The sequence below is a fragment of the Zootoca vivipara genome, chromosome 3 (genome assembly GCF_963506605.1).
Source record: "Zootoca vivipara chromosome 3, rZooViv1.1, whole genome shotgun sequence".
Taxonomy (NCBI): domain Eukaryota; kingdom Metazoa; phylum Chordata; class Lepidosauria; order Squamata; family Lacertidae; genus Zootoca; species Zootoca vivipara.
Window position 1 is genome coordinate 59,435,623 of NC_083278.1, and position 25,783 is coordinate 59,461,405.

Sequence of the window (25,783 nt, forward strand, 5' to 3'; positions counted from 1 at the left end):
ATCTAATTTGTCCCTCTGGAAACCATGAGTAAAGAAATGGACCTGCACATATAGCAATAATAATGACAAGGGGCTCTGGCACATCAAGAGTCTAAATATCTTTGTCTTAAACCCTCTGCCATGCAAGAATCACAGCTAAAGAGTCTTGGAAAGTTGGCCATCCAACCTCTCTTTAAAAATCTCTAATGAAGGAGAGTCCACAACCTCCCCAGTTAGTCTGTTCCACTATTGAACAGCTCTTACCATCAGCAAGTTCTTCCTCATGTTTAGTTGGAATCTTTTGTCTTGTACTTTGAAAGCATTGGTTTGGGTTCTATTCTCTAAACAAGCTTGCTCCATCTTCCATGTGAGAGTCCTTTAAATATTTGAAGATGGTCATCATTGAGCAGTATCAAGCCCAGGACAGAACCCTGCAGTACCCCACTTGTCACTTTTTTCCAGGATGGTGAGGAACCAAGCCTCATGAGGAACAGTTGAGGCAGTTGGGTATGTTTAGCCTGGAAAAGAGGAAACTGAGAGGAGATATGGTAGCCATCTTCAAATATCTCAAGGGAAGATGGAGGAGGCTTGTTTTCTCCTGCTCTGGAGAGTAGGACTAAACATCAGGAAGAACTTTCTGACAGTAAGAGCTGGTTGACAGTGGAACGAACTTCCTCAGGAGATTGTGGGTTCTCCTTCATTGGAGGTTTTTAAGCAGAGGTTGGATGGTCATCTGTCATGCATGATCTAGTTGAGATCCCTGCATTCTAGGGCATTGTACTAGATGGCCCTTGTGGTCCCTCCCGACTCTAAAATTCTATGATTCTAACCACTGGTGAATAATTTCATCTACCGAATTGTTTAAAAGTGGATAATTAACTAAACTATTTTAATCCATTTCCAGCCTTGATTGATTCATATGTGCATGTCATTAGATTTGGTTGCAAGTAGAACAGGGGGGCCGGACTATATTTTTGGGGGGGAAATGAACAAATTCCTATGTCTCACAAATAACCCAGAGATGCATTTTAAATAAAAGGACACATTCTACTCATGTAAAAGCACGCTGATTCCCAAACCGTCCGTGGGCCGGATTTAGAAGGCAATTGAGCCGGATCCGGCCCCTGGGCCTTAGTTTGCCTACCCATGAAGTAGATAGTAGAAGAACCTCTTACTGAATTTTTTTATACTGCCCTCTGCTGGAAAATGCTTTATTAAACACCCTTTTTGTGTTGTCTGTATGTAAGCCCAGCCAACGTATATGTGACACAGCACTAGGCAGGTGTTTCTTCTGATGTGCTCATCCCACTCATACATGGCATGCACAGGTGAGGATTCACTGAGAGTAAAAGTGGATGGAACTCTCCATGCTCATGTTGCCTCTTTGTCAATCAATCTACCGGTCCTATCATTTCACACCCACACATCCAAAGATGCATGACTTAAATTCAGAGCCAGAAACTAAGATACAGTAAGTGCAATCAACTAAAGGCAGGTAAGGCACAGGAAGGCCAGAGGGACTTAATACCCATCTCCCAAGTTTTTCCTTTTACTGTTGAAGTAAGGCACACCCTAGTCTGAATTTTTATATGAAAGGGGCAGATACACAAATGACAGCCTTGTTGTCATGTCTGATTTGGCTACATGATACTCCTTTTTCAAGTGAATCACAATGAGACCTTTGGGATGGACTCTGCTTGCAAACTCTCCCATACACCCTTCATGAATCAGTGTTATTAAATGGGTGTAACTTGTTCAGGTGAAGAAATCTGTCAATAATGTCAGTGAGTCAGCCTTTTGGCTGTTGGTTAAATGTTTACGGCCAGATGCAGGCCAGTGTTGAATATGATGCTGTTCTTAACAAGTAGTCCAACCCTTAAGCAAAATCAGATCCACCCTTAGTAAGTGATTTTAAATCTCCCTTTGGTTTAAGACTATGCAAACCTTTTCTGGTAAGAACCAAAGTCATCCAAACTAAACTAAGCTGCTTTCAATTTTAGAAACAGACACCACACTTATTGAACTGAACCACTTCAGACTGCAGTTGGGAGATCACCTGTCTGATTACTCTGTCGTGTAATAAATAAATCAATAACACCCTTGCAGGTGGAAAAGTAGCTAGGCTGGAACTCCTCCCCTTGGCATGCTATATTTCTGTGCGCAGTGAAGTTATTTCTGTTTTAAGTGTTGTTGTTTAAACTGGGGAAAACAATCAAAGAAGCAATTTTCCAGTTTCAGTTTGAAGTGGTACAGTCCTTGGAAGGCTATAACTATGTCATTCCAATGTGTAGATACAGGGCAGTCTCGAGCAGGTCGGGCACCCTGGCGCTGAGGTGCAGAGAACGCTCCGACACCCTCGCAACGCGCAGCGCCCTGCCTGCTGGCCCGGCGCCACCGGAACTATACCTAGAGCTGGCCCTGTGTAGATATCTCTGAGAATAAACCCTGAAATGCCTTTTGAAGAAGACGGTCTTTTTCCTTCCATTGTTGCTTAATCAAAATAAATCTTCTTCTTACATTAAGCTTGAAAATCACCAAAGCAGACCTGTTGAAATTATGGGACCTAACTTAGTCATGTTCATCAATTTCAATGGCTCTACTCTGAATAAAACTTACCGGTAGTTGGACACTACCTTCTCTTTTCACTGCTGCTTCAGTTTTGTTTTATTGTTAGGATTCTTTTTAATCTTGAGTGATTAGGATTTTAATTGCAAACTGTTTTACGTTCAGAAGCTGACCAGCTGCAGTTCTATACGCACTTACCTAGGATTAAGTCTCACTGAACTCAATGGGACTTGCATCTCAGTAGATACATGCATACGATTGAGCTGCGCATGATTCCACTTTTAGCACAGCATACTAATGCAATCCTATCCATGTTCACTCAGACATAAGTCCAGTTCAGTTCAGTAGGAACATAGAAAGCTGCTTCATACTGAACCAGACATTTGGTCCCGTCTAGCTCTGTATTTTTTCACACTCTCTGGCAATGGCTCTCCAGGGTTTCAGGCAGGGAACGTTCTCAGCTGTACCTGGAGATGCTGGGGATTGAAACTGGGACCTTCTGCAAGCAAAGCAGATGCTCTGCCACTGAACTGCAGCCCATCCTCAACTCAGAGCCAGTGTGGTGTAGTGGTTAAGAGCGGTAGACTCGTAATCTGGGGAACTGGGTTCGCGTCTCCGCTCCTCCACATGTAGCTGCTAGGTGACCTTGGACTAGTCACACTTCTTTGAAGTCTCTCAGCCCCACTCATCTCACAGAGTGTTTGTTGTGGGGGGAGGAAGGGAAAAGAGAATGTTAGCCGCTTTGAGACTCCTTTGGGTAGTGATAAAGCGGGGTATCAAATCCAAATTCTTCTTCTTCATACGTGATTTTCAACCAAGAAGGTGTGTACACCACTGCTGCTTAAAACAAATTTTAGCAATTTGCCCTCGAAGGGATCTCGAGGGTCATCTAGTTCAACCCCCTACAATGTGCGAATCTCAACTAAAGCATCCATGACAGATGGCCATCCAACATCAGCTTATAAGGAAGGAGAGCCCATAACCTATGGAGGTAGTCTGTTCCTCTGCTGAACAGCTCTTACTGTCAGAAACTTCTTCCTGATCTCACTACTGTGAGTCCGCATTGCTTAGGAACAAATGCCAAACACATCTTTGCCACTAGAGGGCAGATGATGCCATGTTAAGGGATTCTAGGAACAAAAACCAGCTACAGTACAGTATTCGCAATTCACACCTTGGTGGCTATGGGCACCACAGTCTTTTTTTCTGAAGCCATTGTTTAAATTATTTTTATATAGTAAACAACAACAATAACAATGTTCTGAAGTCACCAGATCAGAAAGTTTACCCTTTCCCAGTATATGCTTACAGCTTCCCATAGAGGCCTTCCTTGTACTTTAAGTACCTGCCTTTAGCATATAAGCACTTCTGCTAACCTAGACAAACTGCTAACCTGCTAACAAACCTAGACAGCATCTTAAAAAGCAGAGACATTACCTTGCCAACAAAGGTCCGTATAGTTAAAGCTATGGTTTTCCCAGTAGTGATGTATGGAAGTGAGAGCTGGACCATAAAGAAGGCTGATCACCAAAGTATTGATGCTTTTGAATTGTGGTGCTGGAGGAGACTCTTGAGAGTCCCATGGACTGCAAGAAGATCAAACCTATCCATTCTGAAGGAAATCAGCCCTGAGTGCTCACTGGAAGGAAGCTGAGGCTCCAATACTTTGGCCACCTCATGAGAAGAGAAGACTCCCTGGAAAAGACCCTGATGTTGGGAAAGATGGAGGGCACAAGGAGAAGGGGATGACAGAGGACGAGATGGTTGGACAGTGTTCTCGAAGCTACGAACATGAGTTTGACCAAACTGCGGAAGGCAGTGCAAGACAGGAGTGCCTGGCGTGTTATGGTCCATGGGATCACGAAGAGTCGGACACGACTAAACAACAACAACAACTTCTGCTAATAAACTCTTTTAAAAGTATCATATGTTTACAATGATGTCTCTATTTCCCATGATAATCATTTCATGAAACACAGTTCTAACACTGAAAAAAATGCATTATGTATTGAGAGTCACTTATCCAAATGACCTGGGTTGGAACTGTTTAAACTGTTTGGGCAATCAGAAGTTTACCAGGCTGCCCTGGTACACAGATCACTGGACAACAAACAACAGCAGAAGCAGCTCACCAGGTGGGGCAGAGTTGCTGCGTCAGCTTTCTAGCAGGTGGGTCACTGTTACTTACTGGGAAGGGAAGGGTGAGGAGGTGTGAAGCCAATCTAGTCTCTCCCTTCCACCTGCAGCAATCTACCTGCCAGCAAGCTAATGTTGACAACTCCACCCCACCTACTGAGCCAATTCTCTGCAAAAGTGGAACAAAGAAAAAGTCCTGCTGCAACACTAGGGTGGCCATGTATCCCTCTTTACAGACAACTGTCCTCTGTTCAACAGTCCTTTGTTTGAAGGGCTGTTCGGTTCAAATTCAGTTTAAAGGTACAAAGAACTCATAGTCGTAGAGGTGGAAGGGACCACAAGGGTCAGCTAGTCCAACCCCCTGCAATACAGAAATCTTTTGCTCAATGTGGGCTCAAACCTACAACCCAACTCATAAGAAGAGTGAGCAGGGGCCTTGCACTTAGCACTTAGCACTTGGTCGCAGGTCGCTCTCCCTCTGTGGAGAGCTGTGTATTGCATTTCCATTTAAATTGTCGTAACTATTTCTCCATTTGAATCGATGCAGATAAAATTAGCATATGCAAATATAATGAAAATCTCTGTCCTTTTAAAAGTTATTTTAATGCTGCATTTTTATTTTTATTTTTATTGTAATGATGTGGAAGTGGTCACCCTATCCAACACAGTGCTAAATGCCCTTAAAATCTTTTCATTGCTTTCATATATGATGTGAATGGCAGACAAACATATATCTTGAAACCTCTGACTTACTGAAATGACTGTTTTTATGCTGGAGAAAGCTCCTAGAGCTATAAGTGGCCTTTTAAAATAACAAAATGTAAAAGCAAATTTATAATCAATGGCCATATACAATGCTCATATCTGAACATGTGAACCAAAACCATGTTTGACCAAAGGGACCCTTGTTGGGATGTGAGCCTTTGGCAGGCACCCAGGAACTCAATTTCCCATCAGCCTCAGCCAGCATGGCCAATAGATAAGGATTATGGGAGATGTAGTAGTAGTACAACAAATGCATAGAAGGCCACAGCCACCTCATCTCTATATGAAACATGAAAAACATAACCCCCACCTCCCCCCCAAAAGAAAGCCATTCCTTAAAGACACCAGCCAGTCCTTTCGATTGCAGGATATATGGATGCCATGGCCAGCATGTGATTTGAAAAATACCTGGTCGGTGGTAGAGGCAGTGTTGGATTTTTAAGTGTTTGCAGGGTTGTGTCAAGTGGCAAAGGAGGAGGGGGTGGGGAGGAAGGATTTTTCCTTTGTTTTTATTATGCATTTTGTATTTTCAAGTATTTTAATCAAATGGGTCAAGTGAAAAAGAGAGGTGATCCCTTGCTTTCAAAACACTTTGTTTATTCAACAAAATACGTGACCCCAGACAACAATAACCAGCATTTATTTTTAAAAAAACACCCAGTGGTCAGCATCCCTAGCTGTAAAAGATATTTTTAAAGCCTTTATTCCGATATCTTTGACGACTTCGCTCCAGGCAAGAGCTACGCGTCTCCTTTACGCGGGGCTGAGCTCGCTCACCTGCCCCTACGCAGCTCCGATAGGCGAGGAAAGGGGTTTTGCAGCCCAGCGGATAAAGCTTCCTTTTCCTTTTCCGCAGGCCCGATTTCCCAGGAAAAGGAAAGGAAGCAGAGCCTTTCCCACTCGAAATCCATTCTCGATGCAGCCCCGCCTCTCCAAAATCTGTGTTTCCCCCTCTTGCTCCCGTTTCCATCGCCTAGCAAGGGAGTGGTGGCCTCTGTTGTTGTCACAGCTTCCTCCGGGCGAATCTGATCCTCTCCACCCCGCCTATCAGCCAGCACCGGCGACGGAGCCCCTCCTTCCCTCCCTCCGGTTGGCGAAGCCTCCGCCGCCACCGTCCGCAGGAACCTGCTGCTGCTGCTGGGCTTTGCTGCTGGAGGCGGAGGCAGGAGGCGCGCAGGGTGACGTGTCGCCGCTGTGGAGCTTAGCATGATTCACCGACAGCGGCAGGCGGAGGTGGGATGCTGCGCGCTGCTCGCCCCGCTTAGAGGGCGCTGAGCGAGGAGGATCCGCCGCCCTTTAGCTCTGCCTGCCGCCGCCGGCGCTGCTGCTGCTGCTGATCAAGGATCCCTGGAGGATCCAAGAGGCAAGATGGAAGGAATCCTGAAGAAGCTGCAGAAGGAAGCCTCGGGGAACAAATACAAGGCGATCAAGGAGAGCTGCACCTGCGCCAGCGGTAAGGAAGTGGGCGAGAGAGAGGGACTCTCCTCTTCCCCGGCGCCGGAGGGCAGCCTTCCCTAGTTCCTAGGCGAGCAGGCATTGCTGGGTGGGCGCTTCGGATACCTGATCCGAGAGATATTACTCTGATGCCTAATCCCGTTAGCAGAGAAGGCATCAAAGCACCGCGCCGATTTGGTTGTGCTTGTGTTGTGGGTTGCAGGAGGAGGGGGTGGTGTTTGTGTTTGCTTTCGGATGACCGGGACGGTTCTAATCCCGCATCCATCCCACTGGCCTTCGATCTGTTCTGTTGGGCTTCAGGCGGAGATCCCTACAGGGCAACTGAGCCCAAGTGTTTGCCAGAGCTGCTTCTATGTCTAGGATGTAGTGGGGTTCTTCTTTGGCAGCTCACCCCCACCCCCACCCCAGTAAATCTTTTCTGCTATAGACTATTCTAGTTGTATGATTTCAGCGGATCTTCCCAACCTGCTGCAATAATTCCGCTTTGCTTTAACGGCGCTTGTCAGTCGGCACATCAAAACACCAGCTTTCAATTCCTGGCCGTTTTTTTTTATCCTGCGCCCAATTAAGCAGCGTTTAAAACAAACAAACACGAAAACCAAAAAAAAAAAGGGGGGGCTCTGGAATTGACTTCGGGTTGTGCTCTTTCATTGCAGAATGCTGAACTGAGCCAGGTTAGCTGTTTACAAAATGGGCATAACCCTAGGTAATGGCTTTTTTTAAAGGAAGTATAATGACATAATGAGGGCAGCTAAATGAAGATTCAGATCTGCTGGGTAGAAAGACTTATGGTAATTGCTTCTCTCCCGTGACTGACTGCCTAACCAATTGCCCTTTTTCAAACCAACCAAAGAGATTTATTTCATCCACTTCACCAGGTTCTGTAGAAGGAGCCACATCCATGTTATAACATGAGTTAAAATGAAAATTTAGTTTCTGCTCACCATAGCTTTCAAGTTCTCCCCCCTTTGAAGGGAAATTCCCTTATGCTGAATAGGTTTCCTCACGAGAAAAGGGAAAACTTGACAGCTATGCTGCTCACCTTTTTATTAGCAGCAGGTGCTTTCTTCAAATATGAATTGGCAGTCTGTGCCAATTGCTCTGGGGCTATTTTCTTATGTATTATGGGTTGATCTGGTTAATATTTTCACAGTGAATTTTTGGTAATATTCCTTTTTATATATATTCCTCTCCATCTATGTATTCAGCATGATTTACACATGGGTTATTCTAAAATAGATGTCCTTCCACAAAATTCTACCAAAGATGGTGGTGGTGGTGTTTTTATGTTCTGGAGTTGGCAGAAGAGAAAATAACTTTAATGGTTTGTAAGTTTGTGACTGAAGGGCATGGCCTTTTGGCTGGGGGCAAGGGAAGCTAGGGAAACTTCTTATTTTCACCAGGAATGTATAATGTCTGCTGAAGTCAATGGGAATTTTAAAAATGCATAGCTTTGGCTAGGTCATGCCATAAGCAATTGTGATGTTGCACTGCTTCAGGAGTTGGCTTTCTTAATTTAACATGCTTGCTTAGTGAATGAGTGCACATATTTAAGACGCTAGGCAAAGGTGCACTTCAGCCAGGTGAGCAGGAAACTCTTACCTTTAATGTAAGGGACACATGTACTGGGAAGAAATGGTGCCCTTGCATTGTAATGGTGCTCATAAAATGTGTTGCTTAGGAAACAGTGTTTTCTCACACCTCTCTTACAGAGTGGCAATGAAGCAGCTCACCTGTGGGCAACCCTTTAAGCAAATTTTTAATTATTGTTTAAAATGCATGGTTTATGTTAAACTTGTTGGATATTGTGCGTGATTTGTATGGATAGTTGTTTGCTATTCAAGATGGTTTAAAAAGGAAGAAATACAGTTTTGGAAGAGCGGGATAGATATGATAAGTAATAATGCAATAGGAATGCTTAACTAGAGGAGAAAACTATAATGATGAGCACAGAAGCATCACAAATAAGGAGCAGTAGTTTCCATGTCCTTGTGTGTGGGCCACAAGCTGAGCTGTTTGTTGAAAATTATACTTTTAAATAAGGCCTCATCTGGACTGAAATTTTGTGATCTGAATTGCAACTAATTGCACATATCGACCTACGCCTCCGAAAGCAATATGTACAGTAAGGTAAAGGGTAAAGGGACCCCTGACCATTAGGTCCAGTCGTGACCGACTCTGGAGTTGCGCGCTCATCTCGCATTATTGGTACAGCTTCCAGGTCATGTGGCCAGCATGACAAAGCCGCTTCTGGCAAACCAGAGCAGCACATGGAAACGCCGTTTACCTTCCCGCTGTAGCGGTTCCTATTTATCTACTTGCATTTTGACGTGCTTTCGAACTGCTAGGTTGGCAGGAGCTGGGACCGAGCAACGGGAGCTCACCCCGTCACAGGGATTCGAACCGCCGACTTTCTGATCAGCAAGCCCTAGGCTCAGTGGTTTAACCACAGCACCACCTGGGTCCCATATGTACAGTATGTCTGCATTAAAAAAAAATGCAGTCATGCTTGTGAATATTCACAGGCACTTTGTAGACTAGGAGTTGGAAGCTTCATTGCCAAGACAACTGCCTCAAACTTCCTTTGCACATTACATTGTTAATTTGCACTTGTAACAAAATCTAGTAAAGGAAGCATTTTTTAGATACATTGAACTTAGGTTATATCAGTGACAGCCAGCACCTTGAATAGTGTTTATGAGGGCAGATGCTGGAGCACCGTGCTTGCAGTGAGCCACCACCTCTTTAAAGAGAAAGTTTTGCAAAATGCAACAGTCTGTCAGAGGCTCCTAAACAGTCCTCAAGGGCAGCCCCATGTGTTCAAACTGCCCCCCATCTTGTGCTTGCTAAGTATTGTTTCCTTCCCATGCTGCCACTTGTTTGCATTTTCCCTAGAAAAAGCAAGTTATTATTGTTTAAAAGAAAATTTGTGGATAAAAGACATACATGCTGATCTGCCTTTCACACTCATTCTGCCAGTTTCAGTGGGAAACAAGCAATCAGCTTTGGGCCACGAGAAGTGTACCAAAGCAGTGGAAAGAAAAGCAGAGTAATTCAAAAGGACATGTGAGCTAAGCCTGCACATAGTATAGAATCATAGAGTTGGAAGAGACCACAAGGGCCATCCAGTCCAACCCCCTGCCAAGCAGGAAACACCATCAAAGCATTCTTGACATATGCCTGTCAAGCCTCTGCTTAAAGACCTCCAAAGACGGAGACTCCACCACACTCCTTGGTAGCAAATTCCACTGCCGAACAGCTCTTACTGTCAGGAAGTTCTTCCTAATGTTTAGGTGGAATCTTCTTTCTTGAAGTTTGAATCCATTGCTCCGTGTCCGCTTCTCTGGAGCAGCAGAAAACAATCTTTCTCTGTAACTCTGCGTGATATCGAGTGTGCTGTTCTACTTGCAAAATGGCTTTGATGCCACAGAGGCACCTGCTAATACTGATGTGGGAAATCTCTGTATTGTCTACGCTGACTGGCAGTGGCACTGCAGGGTTTTCAGGCAAGGATCTTTTCCAGCCCTGCCTGGAGATGCCAAAGAACATCTGCCCTGTCATTGAACTACAGCCCCTCACCATTCCAATAGCTTCTGCCTAACACATGAGTTTTGAGATGGTTTGAAAATTCTGTCATTCCGAATAACATGGAGGCAGGAAGGCATTTATCTCCTAGACCAGGGGAGTCCAGTGTGGCATCTAAGAGCACAATGGTGCCCCTTGAGGTCTTTCTCTGGCACCCACAAAGCCTCTGAGCTCCACCACTCACTGCCTGCTTGGTCATAAGGTGGTGGTAGGTGGTTACCTTCTTCTCCCTTGAAAAGTACAGGCAGCCCTCCATTTATGCGGTCATTGCGCGCTTGCGTGAAAGTGCATGAAAAGGGAAAAGCCTGCAAAGGCCTGTTCTACCCCTGTCCCCATTTCGCCCTTTTAGTGATGTTTCAGTGACATCTTTATCAAGTTTCCAGGTCACTTCCAGGTTCAGCGCTGTATGCATGTGAGCAATCACACACCTGTCTTGTGATGAAGAGTGGTACATCAATCTAATAAAATAAAATATAAATAAATATCTGTCACATCTAAAACAGGAGTTGCCTGTACATGGAGCTGAAGGAAGAAGTTAAAAGCACACCATTCTTTCTCACTTCCTCCTTTGGTTCTATGTGCTTCTCAAGGCTCAGATTAATTCTGTCGAATCCTACTTTTACTCAGATCATTTGGAAATAACGAAGTATTTGTGTGCATACTGTCTCTCTCCGTGAGGAGCAGAACTGAGGGAGAAAAATGACCAGAAAGGTGGCAACCACAGCACTCACTCAAAAATATGAATGTGCTCACAAACCTGAAAAGGTTGGCAACCCCTGTCCTAGACCTTGCCAAGCATTAAACATGTTCGTTCCCTTCATGGTCAGAAATGCAAACTGCTTGTCTTTCTCAGCTCCTACCCACTTAAAAAAAAAAGTTGCTTCCTGGGCAGCTCGACCTGGCTGGTTATGTTCCTGCTACAACAATTTAGTGAGCTGCATGTGAATGCTGTTTGGCTGTTACATCTGTAACAATTATGTCTACACATACAGTAGTCACAACTTGATCGGCCAGTTTAAATGAAATTTGTACAAGATGCAGAGAATGTAGGCAATTTATGTTGAAGTATACTGGTAGTACCTGCCCCCCACATACCTCCCAAATGCCCTGGAAAAAAGGAACATGTTTTTTTCATGCAAGATCTTGGTGGCCATTTTGGGTGCTGTACTGTTGCCTTGAAAAAAAGTGCTTTCTTCAGGGCCGCAATCTCAGCCAGCACCCAAAATTGCATGTTTTGGAGCATTGCATGAGATCTTGCCCTGAAAAAGTGCTTCCTGGGAGAAACATGTCCCAGGTGATGGCTTGAAAAAGTTGTACAGTATGCCTTCATTGCCCTCTATAATGATTCTTCTCCCTTCTCTATACAGAACTGTTACAATCCCCAGAGGCTGCTACAAAGATCCCTCCATATCAGCTAAGGTAGGAAATGTATACTGCCTTGGTTATAGATGTCAACAAAGATACATGAAGCGGCTGCAGAGCTTGAGACTTGCGGATTGTTGAAACCAGAGTAAGAACTCTCTGGTAGAAAACCTGCAGCATGCTGCAAGCAAGCCATACTAGGGGTGTCATCTATCATTTTCTATTTATCACTTACAAGTTATTTTTACAGATTTGTAGTGTTCAGAAAATGGTCCGGTCCCAAGAAAGCAATGTTGTACATTTTGTTTGAAAATATGATTGTACAGGCAGTTGTCTACCAGGGTTCAATTTCATCTGACTAAGGATACAGCCCATGCAGCTGAATGGTATGAATGCTGATACACTCAGAGGCACTGCCAGAATTAAGGGCTCCCAGGACCAGGTGCCTTCCAAAAACACTCACCCCAACATCACTTTAAATACAAGGGGGAATGAAAGTTGTTTTAAAAGAAGAGTCTTGAATGCCTTCCTTCCTTTCCCTTTTGCACTGAGACATAGGCTCAGCTACTGTTGGCTATCTCTTCTTGGAGTCAGACATGAACTGTTTTCTCTCTTCTGTCTACTGGTGATGTCCAATTGAAACTGTTCCCTCTCCTGCTAATATTCTACCTGGGTGCTACCAGCAGAGAAAAATGCCCAATTCTAATTGGATGCCAGCAGCAGAGAGAACTGTTCCCCTCTTTTCCAAGTCTGCTGGCCAATCAAAATAGTAGGAGGGCCTAAGGAGACATGGAGAAGAGTTAGAGAAGCTTAGACTATGCCACCATTCCAATTTGGCCTGGAGCTTGGCCCCAGCAGGTCTCATAGGCACCATGTTGGAGACTTCAATCACAACGTATCTTTCACTTGGCTTTGCTATCTATAATATTCCACCATCTTTCTATTGAAGGTGAGGTAATTTAGGTTAAGATTGAGTAATGATAGACTCAGATTCTCTTTAGGATTTTGCAAAACTCTTTCATAGGTTTTTGGCTCCTTTTTCCATTCTGATTATTTTCTGCCATGGTTTCAATTCATTTTCTTCAGTCTACAGAGGAGGGAAATTCATATGCAGTTACAACTGCTTTTTACTAGTGAAATCTTGCCAAATAGTGATACAATCAATTTGGATCATTGGTCTGTCTAGATTTTGCTGCCTAAAAAGCTTTCTGTATTCATTTAAAACTTACACCTCTAGACTTGAACTGATTGCTTTCTAATCTTCAGGAAATGTTATTTCATCAAATACATTGCTTGAAAATATCCAGTGATCAAATAAAAATATGAGTAATAGTTTCTGAAAGCATGTTGTTTTGCCCTATGAAAGGAAACTTACAAGACTTCTAGCTGACTGTTTTTCTGGCTTCTCTTTTTCCTTATCACTGATGCTTGTTTTATATTACCAGTATTAGTGTATGTTTTTTTATAATGGTTCATAGTTCAGCAAACTTATGAAATTGTCATTGTCTTTTGGATAATACAATAAACTTATTGATGAAAGTAGAATTGAATGGAAGGAAATTTTATCCTATCCTTTGGGAGAAGTTTCATCACTTCTTGATATTACACAATGGAACTCTGGCAAACCCTATAAAACTAGATTTTCTTATATCAAGAACTAAGAATTGTCTTACTGACAGTTTCCCACAAATGGTGTCATAGTGAGTAGTTCCACTGAACTCTACAACTAAGGCATCTCTGTTCAGGAAGCTTTGAGCCCAGAGTATAGCTTAATAACCTTCAGTACATGAGTAGTGTTTATTTCATCACTTCTTCCTTCTCCCATCTGATTTATTTTCCATCAGCTTTGTCCAGGAGTCTTAAGTAAGCAGGAAAAACTGATTTACTCCGCAGACTACCTCTCATTCACAGAGGGTTAGCTTGATGATTGCTACTGATGCTAGTGGGTTTGCTGGCCATCTGACATTTGTTCCATTGCACATATGAAGCAGATAACATTGTGAGGTCTTGTGTCACTGCATCTGGCTTAAGACCAACGTTTTGTATTACTTTTGTTCCGGATTATTGAGTTTGCTGACATGGTTCATTGTTGCCTCAGGAAAAAAATGAATGTATATTGTATAAACTCTTTCACAATCAAGCACTGCATATGGTCCAGCAGCATTAGCAGATAGTAGAATAGAATAATAGAGTTGGAAGAGACCACAAGGGCCATCCAGTCCAACCCCCTGCCAAGCAGGAAACACTATCAAAGCATTCCTGACATATGGTTTTCAAGCCTCTGCTTAAAGACCTCCAAAGAAGGAGACTCCACCACACTCCTTGGCAGCAAATTCCACTGCCGAACAGCTCTTACTGTCAGGAAGTTCTTCCTAATGTTTAGGTGGAATCTTCTTTCTTGTAGTTTGAATCCATTGCTCCATGTCTGCTTCTCTGGAGCATTAGAAAACAACTTTTCTCCCTCCTCTATATGACATCCTTTTATATATTTGAACATGGCTATCATATCATCCCTTAACCTTCTCTTCTCTAGGCTAAACATACCTAGCTCCCTAAGCCGTTCCTCATAAGGCATCGTTTCCAGGCCTTTGACCATTTTGGTTGCCCTCTTCTGGACACGTTCCAGCTTGTCAGTATCCTTCTTGAACTGTGGTGCCCAGAATTGGACACAGTACTCCAGGTGAGGTCTGACCAGAGCAGAATACAGTGGTAGTATTACTTCCCTTGATCTAGATGTTATACTCCTATTGATGCAGCCCAGAATTGCATTGGCTTTTTTAGCTGCTGCATCACACTGTTGACTCATGTCAAGTTTGTGGTCTACCAAGACTCCTATTTCCTTTTCACATGTACTGCTCTCAAGCCAGGTGTCACCCATCCTGTATTTGTGCCTTTCATTTTTATTTTGCCCAAGTGTAGTACTTTACATTTCTCCCTGTTAAAATTCATCTTGTTTGCTTTGGCCCAGTTGTCTAATCTGTTAAGGTCATTTTGAAGTGTGATCCTGTCCTCTGGGGTATTAGCTACCCCTCCCAATTTGGTGTCATCTGCAAACTTGATCAGGATGCCCTCAAGCCCATCATCCAAGTCATTGATAAAGATGTTGAATAAGACTGGGCCCAAGACAGAACCCTGTGGCAGCCCACTAGTCACTTCTCTCCATGGTGCTGATAACTCCAAGGTCACAGGTTTGATCCCCATATGGGACAGCTGCATTGCAGGGGGTTGGACTAGATGATCCTCAGGGTCCCTTCCAACTCTACAATTCTATGATTCTAAGAGGAGCCATTGATGAGCACCCTTTGGGTACGTTCAGTCAGCCAGTTACAAATCCACTGAATGGTAGCATTGTGTAGCCCGCATTTTACCAGCTTCTTTACAAGAATACCATGGGACACCTTGTCAAAGGCCTTGCTGAAATCAAGATAGGCTACATAAAGGTGTGCCTTGTTTATTCTCCCTGATGTTAACGATTCTTTGCCATCCTGCACTACTCAGTGACACCATCTAGAAGTTGCTGTGTGCTGACAAGCTGTTACTGCATGGTGTTAAAGGGAATGATTATACTGGGGTAGAACAACCGAGCTAAGTGAAGGGCAGAGAATGGCATTGTACTACAGAGTTGGTTATTAGCATGTGTTCATAAACTAACTGTATCCAACCACTGCAAGACTTTGAGCTCTCAAATTTCAGTGATGCTAAAATTTGGCACCTCCTCCCTCTATTCTACAGCATTTTTTTGACACCCCTTGCAGCACAGCGCAAGTAACTAATGTTACTAGAATGTGTAGAAACCAAGAAAGTTTGAGTGCATCTTGTGTAGGAATCAGTAATGGATGGCAGGGCTGGGCAGTGGTGCTCACCTGACCTCTGGCTGACCACATCACTGCTCTACCAGGAGGCAGAGGGGGAGGCAGTGGTACGGTCAGTGTGGTTCAAGTGCACTGGGGGAACCAATTTGGTGCCCTCACCAAGGAATTAACACCTTGCTTCTGCCTTTGTCCTCCCCTTCTACCTCCCAGTAACACAGCCAACTGGAGGTCAGGTGAGCACTGCCACCCCACCCCACCGTCTGCTACTGGTTGGAGCTAGTAAGAATAAAACCATAAAACCCTACTACCGGTAATTTTTTTTAAAAAAATTTCCTTCCAGTAGCACCTTAGAGACCAACTAAGTTTGTCATTGGTATGAGCTTTCGTGTGCATGCACACTTCTTCAGATACACTGAAACAGAAGTAAATAAAGCACTGGAGAGTGGCCTGCTTTTCTGAGCACGTAGATCCACCTGAGGCATGCTCCTTTTTTCATTAGTTTCCTCCATGTGATAGAAGAACATGAAGGATTGATTAGTAAACCACCTGACTTTTACAAATGGCGCTGTGGTTTAAACCACTGTGCCGCTTGGACTTGCCGCTTGGAAGATCCGCGGTTCAAATCCATGTGATGGGGTGAGCTCCCGTTGTTCGGTCCCAGCTCCTGCCAACTTAGCAGTTCAAAAGCACACAGTGCAAGTAGATAAATAGGTACCGCTCCGGCGGGAAGGTAAACGGTGCTTCCGTGCGCTGCTCTGGTTTTGCCAGAAGCGGCTTAGTCATGCTGGCCACGTGACCTGAAAAAACTGTCTGTGGACAAACGCCGGCTCCCTCGGCCTGTAAAGCGAGATGAGTGCTGCAACCCCAGAGTCGTTTGCGACTGGACTTAACTGTCAGGGATCCCTTTACCTTGCATGCATAGCTCTTGATGATGTGGAGTGCTTATATGCATATGCTCCTTTTTCCTGCCCTAAATCACATCCCAGGCTGTTGTAGTACCTTCAGTAGGAAATCATTATTTTGGGGGAGGAGTGAAATGGTAAAACATAATGTGGGAAATGGGGCTATTCTCCTATGTGTCATTGTCCCAGTCCAGATTGACTTTCTCTGCAGCTTTTTATCAAGAATGTAAAATGGCAGGTTCTGCCTAGGTTATTGTTAATGAAATGTGTAGTTTGGCCATGACAATGCCTGTGGATGTCCAAGAAAAGACCCTGAAAGAGCCAAAAGGAACTCCAGTAATTGCTGGATGCCCTGAATTATCAGCAGCACATTTGGCCAAGCAAGTATGGAAGGAAAAATGTGAATAAAGCCGCAGCACTGATTTATAATAATGAAGTGAAATGTATCCATTTTAAAAAAGGGAAAGATTGAAAAGAGGTAAGTCAAGTTTCTTACACACTTAGGACACACCCCTAAAACTATTCTCTATGATGAAGTCCTGTTATACAACTGCATCATCAAAAAGAGACTTGCACCTAAAACAAATTATATCAGGCTGCACCACTGACCCAAAAGAGATTGTTCCTGACTTTGTCAATCTACCAGGGACAAAAGTAGAAGAGAAAATGACAGGCTGACACTGCCAGGCAGTGCCCAACATTAAAAGGGCCCGTCACATGTGCATGACATCACATGTGCAATGCCCCCCCCCCAGCCCAGCTAGGCCTACTTGGCCCATCCATGCACCACCAGCAGCCGTACCTTTGTGAAAAGGATGTGCGGGGTAAAGATGCTTCACCCTGTGTGTCCCTGGCAGAGGTCGGCAGGAGGGTTCTCTGGCGCGCGGTGAAGACTCTTCGCTGTGCCGCATCCCTGGTGATCTTCAAAAGGACATGACAGGGCCAAACATCTTAGTTCTGTGCATCCTTTTGAGGATGGCCAGGCCAGCCTCCTCCTTGAAAATATTGGGGGCCCTGTCTGCTGACAGGTAAAACCAATCAAACCTGTCACGAAGAATCTCCAGCCAATTGTGGGCAAGTATATTTCCTTTTCACAGTGGGGGCTGGCCTGTATTTGCTTACAGACAGCCTCAGCTGCTCACCAAGAACAGCAGGTAATGCAACAGAGGTTCAGATTTGGGGATCAGACCTGTGGGGATCAGACCTGCCACAGGTCTGATCCCCAAATCTGTACCTCTGTTGCATTACTTGTGGCAGACCTGTGGCAGACCCAGGTGCCAACCATGTCTTTGTATCATCCACAACGTGAGGGGTTCATTCACCTCTTCATCTACCGGAGTGACATAACTGTCAAGAATGGCCTTCTGTGTTCTACCGTATGTAGGACAAAGTGACGGGCCTCTATGTAAAGGACCACTTTGCAATTGGCTAAAAAGTAGCTGTATTTTAACAAAGGAACTTCAAAGGGATGTGAAACAACAGAATTTCAATGCTGCAAGTGGTGCAAGTGCACCAATTAATCAGTACAATGGGTTTTTATCACACTGTGTATGTTAATGTCAGGATGCCTGTGCTACTAACTACTGGGTTTTTTTATGAATGACCACTGTTGATAATGCAATTATCACTGTATTTGTCTGCATTTCATTTCCTTCTGACACCACTGTTTATAGTTCCCCCATCATCACCATTAATGTATACTGTATTCCTGAAGTACAGAAAACATTTCACACATCTGACAGTAAATCTTTTTGCCTTTAAAATGCCACAAAAATGTTTGTTGTTTGTACTTCTAAAGACTAATGTAGCTACCCTTTGAGAACGGCTTCAGATTATGTTCCAAGGCCACCTCGTCTTTCTAGCATATCCCACAACATAGCTTTGTTGCTATTTTTATCATTCCCCCCCCCATTGTTCATCTGTTCTTGAGAAAGAACACTGTGTTTTTAACACCCATTCTTCTTGACAATTCTATGTGGATTCTGTGTTTATATCTAAATGATTCCGTTGAAGAATGAAATAAAGATGGATTCAATTAGTTCAACTGTAAGTGAGCAATAGCCCTTCTAAGGGAGATGTTTCCCGAAGCCCATAATATGAATGATTTTACTTCCTTTGGGCTATGCTACTTATAACTGCCTATAGTTTATTCATGTTTGCTATCAACACAAAAGCAGTTATGCCTGTCATAGCAGCCTGTCACCCCACCCTAGGGAAAAAAAGTCATGATTTCCCCCACCACCGTCCTTGAGTTTTTAATCTATCCTAGGTTGCTAGTAGCAACACCTGAGCAACATTTGCTCTTAGGCTATATTTAGACCTATTAAATTCGAGGTGGAAATGATTGCAAGCTAATCACAAATATGTTTTCATGGCAAGCCCCAGGTGGTTAATACGGCATATATAAACTCCCAGGATTTGATACCCCAACAGTTTTTTAAAATAAATAAATAAATAATATACAGTATCGGTAAGCAATTTTGTGAAGGGCCTGCCAGGTGTTGACTGGTACACAATTCTTAACCGGGCCCAAATCTTGACTGCTTGCCTTACACCTCAGTGAGAAAGCAAAGGATGAAATTTGCTGTGTGGCATTTATTTGAACATAATATCTCCCTGACTACCCAAATGTCACATTATTTCTGGAGACAAACGACAGCTGTATCCAGGTAAACACAGCACAGCCTAATTAATTTGCTGGCTTCTCCCTGAAGTAAGAGATAAGGAAGCATGAATTTCCATGACACACATCACACACCAGGTTGTGAATGCTTTCTAGAAAAAGTCATATATATCTTTAGAACTTCCAAAGCAACATCTCTGTTGTTGTTTAGTCGTGTCCAACTCTTCGTGACCCTATGGACCAGAGCACGCCAGGCACTCCTGTCTTCCACTGCCTCCCGCAGTTTGGTCAGACTCATGTTGGTGGCTTCAAGAACACTGTCCAACCATCTCGTCCTCTGTCGTCCCCTTCTCCTTGTGCCCTCAATCTTTCCCAACTTCAGGGTCTTTTCCAGGGAGTCTTCTCTTCTCATGAGGTGGCCAAAGTATTGGAGCCTCAGCTTCATGACCTGTCCTTCCAGTGAGCACTCAGGGCTGATTTCCTTCAGAATGGATAGGTTTGATCTTCTTGCAGTCCATGGGACTCTCAAGAGTCTCCTCCAGCACCATAATTCAAAAGCATCAATTCTTCGGTGATCAGCCTTCTTTATGGTCCAGCTCTCACTTCCATACATCACTACTGGGAAAACCATAGCTTTAACTATACGGACCTTTGTCGGCAAGGTGATGTCTCTGCTTTTTAAGATGCTGTCTAGGTTTGTCATTGCTTTTCTCCCAAGAAGCAGGCATCTTTTAATTTCGTGACTGTTGTCACCATTTGCAGTGATCAAGGAGCCCAAGAAAGTAAAATCTCTCACTGCCTCCATTTCTTCCCCTTCTATTTGCCAGGAGGTGATGGGACCAGTGGCCATGATCTTGGTTTTTTTGATGTTGAGCTTCAGACCATATTTTGCGCTCTCCTCTTTCACCCTCATTAAAAGATTCTTCAATTCCTCTTCACTTTCTGCCTTCAAGGTTGTGTCATCTCTGTTACTTCTGAATAATTCAAAGATGTATGTCGGTCAAAACCTGAATATATCTGACCAGGTTTCAACAAACCTCCTTGCTTTGGCAAAGGTGGTACCTTAACTCTGGCAACTCTGCCGAGGTGGGGGGCAGGGTTGTCTCGGCAATTGCTCTGTGGTTCCTGCAATTTCCCCAGACTTGGGAAGAAGTCTGGGAATTATTTCAAAGATTTGACCAAGCTCTCCAAAGAGTTTCTGCCAAGGCAGATGAAACTGGTTTTTTATTTTTCCTGCTGAGGAGCAGAAAAGGCAGGGGTGGGGTGTACAGTGAACACTTTCCCTCCACCTCTCTGTCGGCAAACGCAAGGTGCAGAGAGGGTTGGAAGTTCCTGCCTCAGGGCGCTCAGTGCACTTTGTGGCAGCATCTCCCAATGGTACAGACTCCCTACTAGTTGCGGGATGAGAAACTTGACAGTTGGGGTGACTACAACTTTTGACTTGGTCAGCAGAAATGTTTTAGAGCCCTGTATTTAACTTTTCTTCAAGGCTACACTTACAGTAGTACTGCATCTTCCCAGCCATATTTTGTTCCTTTGCTTTATATTTTTAGCTCCATGTGGCATGCCCGAATTGAGAATTTTCATCATATGCTTATTGATGGGGGCAATGGAACTGTCCCATGACTGTGACCTTTAATAAGATGATGATACTACTATTATTCAATGTTTAATTCTTTACAGACTGTTACTCCACCACCACTGAACTCTGTCACATAAGTAATCATGTAGACGTTTTTTTTTTTTTAAGAATTGCTGCAAACAAACCGGGAAGACTTCACTTACTCCCTAGCACCAGTGACCCACCTTTTCTATGTAAAGATGACATGCTTGTATTTGTCTGTGCTAGAATACCTGTCTAAAGGTAAAGGTAAAGGGGCCCCTGACCATCAGGTCCAGTCGTGTCCGACTCTGGGGTTGCGGCGCTCATCTCGCTCTATAGGCCGAGGGAGCCGGCGTTTGTCCGCAGACAGCTTCCAGGTCATGTGGCCAGCATGACAAAGCTACTTCTGGTGAACCAGAGCAGCGCACGGAAACGCCATTTACCTTCCCGCCAGAGCGGTTCCTATTTATCTACTTGCACTTTGACATGCTTTTGAACTGCTAGGTAGGCAGGAGCTGGGACCGAGCAACGGGAGCTCACCCTGTTGCAGGGATTCGAACCGCCGACCTTCTGATCAGCAAGCCCTAGACTCTGTGGTTTAACCCACAGTGCCACCTGGGTCCCCTAGAATGCCTGTCTAGTCAGCTATAAAAAACAAGAAAATGTATAAATAGCAGTCTCCCCCCCCCCCAATTCCCTATAGAGATAGGAGATGTTGCTATTCATCTTGAAAAGGGATGGACATATTAAAAGCACAATGGGTTAGTATACACTAACTGTCAGTTCCTTGCATCTGATGTGAAGGACCAAAAGTTACAAAGGGCATTTCCAGATCATTGGTGTTTTGTGGTGGAATTCAGTCACAAACCAACAAATGCAGGTTGCAAAATCAAAGTTTATTTGGAGCTCTTGCACAACTTTCCACATCAGACCTTTTGCGATAAGCAAAGTCATGGGGAAATGTGGGATTATGTGTGCTAGATGCCAGAATATCTAACATCCCTGCAAACAAACCAGAATGAATGCTGAATAAACAGGTCATATGGAAAGAGGCAAAGTGTGTTGGGTTGTAAACTTTCTCCATCTCCTCAATCAGCCTTTGAGGACAATTGGGTTTGTTAACGTTCTACAGATGTTGTAAGAAGAAAAGATTCAATTTGTGCCAATTCTCATTTCCATCTCAGTTTTAATTCAGAGCTTGAATTAATGAGCCATTTCCATTCTCTTCACATTTGAAGTCTTTTACTGCCAGAATGAAGTAGTTGAACTTCCATTTTACTATCGGCTTCTCACAGCCAGCGACTGTGTTTCTGTGACCTTGCTAGTGTTCTAGATTTTAGTTGGCCTGTCATGTCACATCTCAGACCTGGAAACAAGAAAAAGGCAGCTCAGCCAATTCCCAAAATGGAACGTGGGAAAGGTCACTGATTTGCATTGATGGCATTTACATTTTAATAACTCCTTCAGTTTCAGGCAGGATCCCCCCCCCCTACGGAATTATAGCTTCTCTGTTCACACTGTGCAAAAGCTATTTGAGGAAGACACCAAAGGAGGGTTAGACAAGCAGTTTCTTTCCTAATCATAAAGAGCCAGCCAATAGGATCTGCACTATTTCTCTCATTTTAATGATGGAAGAGGGTTTCCTCATCACATTTCTTTCTTTCTAGCTCACCACAATAGGAATGTGAATACAGTACATTGGTCCATAGGTTTCTCTAATTTCACCGCCATCCTGTAGGTTCTTGTCTGCTCTCAGCCCAAACAGTGCACCTTATGAATAATTAGGGCAGCTCCACACATTTTGTTTGCTGCAATTGACTCCCTTGCTGCCTTAGCCCCTTAATTCCAAACATGTTCACAGGGTTACAGGCAGGGCCGTCTTAACCATATCTGGTGCCCTGGTGCCAAGATACCTCCGGCGCCCCCCGTGAGTGAGAGAGCGGCCTGAAGCCGATCAAAAACTGAGAGGCATGGAGGAGTCGGCCCCAGGCTCCCGCTCCCCGCGTGAAGCTCCGGAGGCACGCAGGGAGCGCGAGCCTGGAGCCACTGCGCTGCACCTCTCAGCAATTCAGGTGGCCCCAGGCCAGCGCTCCCCGCGCACCTCTGGAGAACAGCCTGAAGCCGCTCAACAGCTGTGGCAGAGGCGGCCCCAGGCTCGTGCTCCCCGTGCACCTCTGGAGAGCTGCCTGAAGCCGCTCAACAGCAGAGGCGCGCGGAGGCAGACACCAGCGTTCGGCGCCCCTTCCGTGCCCCTGATGGCCAGGCACCCTGGCACCTTGCGCCACCCAGCCCGGGCCTAGGGACGGCCCTGGTTACAGGTTTAGGAAACAAGGCAGCAAGGATCCTATGCACAACAAATAGTCAGAGCAGTCTTATACTTGGATGCATAGGATGCTTTTGCTAAACAAACAAACAAACTCACTAATCATCCTCAATCAGCAATCCCTTTGCTTCTAAGGCAAAGTAGAAGCTTGAAGGAGGGTCATGGTGGAGAAAGGAATGGCCCATTCCGAAATCACAGGCTCTCAACTGCAGCAACATGCAGTCAATTTACTATATATATATATATATATATATATATATATATATATATATATAATCACTTAGAGGGACAGGAAATGACACAATGACAGTTCATTTTGTTAACTGTTGTGATGGGACTATAGATGGTCCATTAGCATTTATTAGAGCTTTAGCTAAATGCTTTTCTCAAGAACAGGGAGGCAACTACCGTAATTGAATCAGTCCCGGTTTTTTAATGCATTTTGTTGCTTCTGAGGTTTGTTTGTTTTTTAAAAGAAATCTGATTTTTATCAGTTAAAAGGATACGGCTGTAGATCAGCCTTTATCAGCCTGGTGCTCTCCAGATCTCTCGGGCTACAGCTCCCTTCCTCCCCTGACCATTGGCCGTGCTCGCTGGGGCTGATAGGAATTGCAATCCAAAATGTCTGGAGGACAATGGGTAGGGAAAGAGATGGTGGGCATTTTGCTGAAATGCACACAGTTGCTATGCAGTGAGCCATAAAAGGTAGCACTGGCTTTCACTTGTAAATAAAGCACTCACTGGCTCAGTTGTAATGGAATACAGTATGTCTGCTTCCTCTTCTACTGAAAAAGTGGAAGTCTGGCTGATTGCCAGCTGACCAGAAAAATGGTAGTGATTGGAAGATGTAGTTCTTAAGATACCATAGGTGCAAATGAACCAAATTGGAGCATGCAGAAATGTTCAGAATGTGCACACAGGCATGCCTTCCCACTTGCTGTTCCTTTTAAACTTGCCAAAGCCCCTGAAAAAATTAGAGTGGTAGCAAGGAGTAAATAACACTACCGTATTTCCTTAAACATCTGGATTCAGCTCCTAGAATCTAAAGCAGGCATCCCCAAACTCTGCCCTCCAGCTGTTTTCGGACTACAACTCCCATCATCTCTAGCTAACAGGACTAGTGGTCAGGGATGATGGGAATTGTAGTCCCAAAACAGCTGGAGGGCTGAGTTTGGGGATGCTTGATCTAAAGTCTCTAGGTAGAGAAGCTTACCAGCTCAGACCAAGCAGTCAATAGAGCATGAGACGCTTAATCTGAGGGTCATGAGTTTGAGTCCCAGGTTGGGTAAAAAGATTCCTGCATTTTAGGGGGTTGGACTAGATGATCCTCGTAGTCCCTTCCAGCTCTACAATTCTATGACTCTAATATGCATTAAGTGTGATTGTAGTGGTGGGGAATCCAGGCTCCAGTCCCTGGTCTTCTGGTTCTTCTCTGTTTCATTAAACAGCTGATCAGTTGTTATGGTAACCAAAGGGCCGTGTGCTTTCTTTGCCCCCATTCCCTCCTTTCTCTCGAGAAAGTTAAGAAATGATTTGTCTCCAATTTTAACCATGGTTCCCTCTTAGCCAGGACTTTCTATTTGCTTCAAATTCTGGTTTCAGATCTTAGCTAGATGCATCCCTCTTCAGGTTAGTGCTGTTGCCTCTCATAACTGCAGTTAAGTGGGATGGGGGTAATTTGCTCCAAAGAGGAGAAGAGCTGTGTGGAAGGAAGATATAATCCTCCAGCCTATTCCTGATCCTGTAGCCACATCTTAGAGGCTTCTAATATTGCTCAGATCCATGCATTTAAACCACTACTTTAACAGTCTTAGCTCCCCCTCAAAGAATCCCAGGCACTTTTGTTTGTTCAGGGGAGTTTTTACTCTGCATGAGGGTAAAGTACAGTTACCAGGACACTTGGGCAGAAACCACGACTGTTAAAGTGCTTTAAATGTGTGGTGTGGATGTAACCATTAGCTACAGGCTCCTCCGGTCTGGTGTTATTTTGCAGATGTTCTTGACACAATAATAGTGCTTTATTAATTGTTCTGCAATGGTTCACCAATGCTACCACATTATTGCTGCCCAGAGAGACTATATCACAACAAAAGGAAGACAAAACAAACCAACTCAAAGCATCTGTGCTTTGAAAAGTTACAAGATTTCAGCAGGACGTTACAGGATATGCACAGAGACTGCAAATGGAGCGGTATGACCACCCCAAAACTTTTGCCGGGACAAACAGCATTGTCAAATGGATCACATATCATGGATGTTGGATGAACAGGACACCTGGAAGGAACCTGCAATTGCTTCTTTTATTACGTGCTATGATGAATGTTTGCATCAAATAAGACTAAATGTAACACATGCTGTGAATTGCCTTTCAAGAGCCAAATACAATAGTTACAATGTAGGCTTTCTGAATGCATATTCCTAAACAGTTTCTTTTTCTTTGGCCATCAGGGAGAAGTGCCTCCTTCCACTCCAGCTTGCTTTGGAAAGCAAAAATGTGAAGCTGGCCCAGCATGCTCTAGCAGGGATGCAGGTATATGGCAATGAGGTTCTGCTGCAGCTGGATGGTGCCCTGCTGACATTTTAGTTGCTAAGGCAGGGGTGGGGAATCTCTTTCAGCTTGAAGGCCACGTTCTCTCATTGGCAATCGTTTGGGGGCCACGTACCAGTAGTGAG

The 25,783-nt window shown here is 44.3% G+C and overlaps 1 protein-coding gene across 4 annotated transcripts in view; it reads left to right on the forward strand.

Moving 5' to 3' along the window:
* The first annotated feature begins 6,423 nt into the window (after positions 1 to 6,423).
* ARFGEF3 (ARFGEF family member 3) overlaps positions 6,424 to 25,783 on the forward strand; it is a 70,833-nt gene continuing 51,473 nt past the window's right edge. For 3 of the 4 annotated variants that reach the window (XM_035108881.2, XM_060272717.1, XM_035108883.2), the window contains exons 1-3: positions 6,424 to 6,898; positions 11,853 to 11,904; positions 25,559 to 25,640. In XM_035108881.2, coding sequence (XP_034964772.2) covers positions 6,814 to 6,898; positions 11,853 to 11,904; positions 25,559 to 25,640 — 219 coding nt within the window. In that variant the 5' untranslated portion in view covers positions 6,424 to 6,813. Of the gene's footprint in view, positions 6,899 to 7,528; positions 7,607 to 11,852; positions 11,905 to 25,558; positions 25,641 to 25,783 lie in introns of those variants that run through there. The other variant, XM_060272718.1, reaches the window with a different exon arrangement.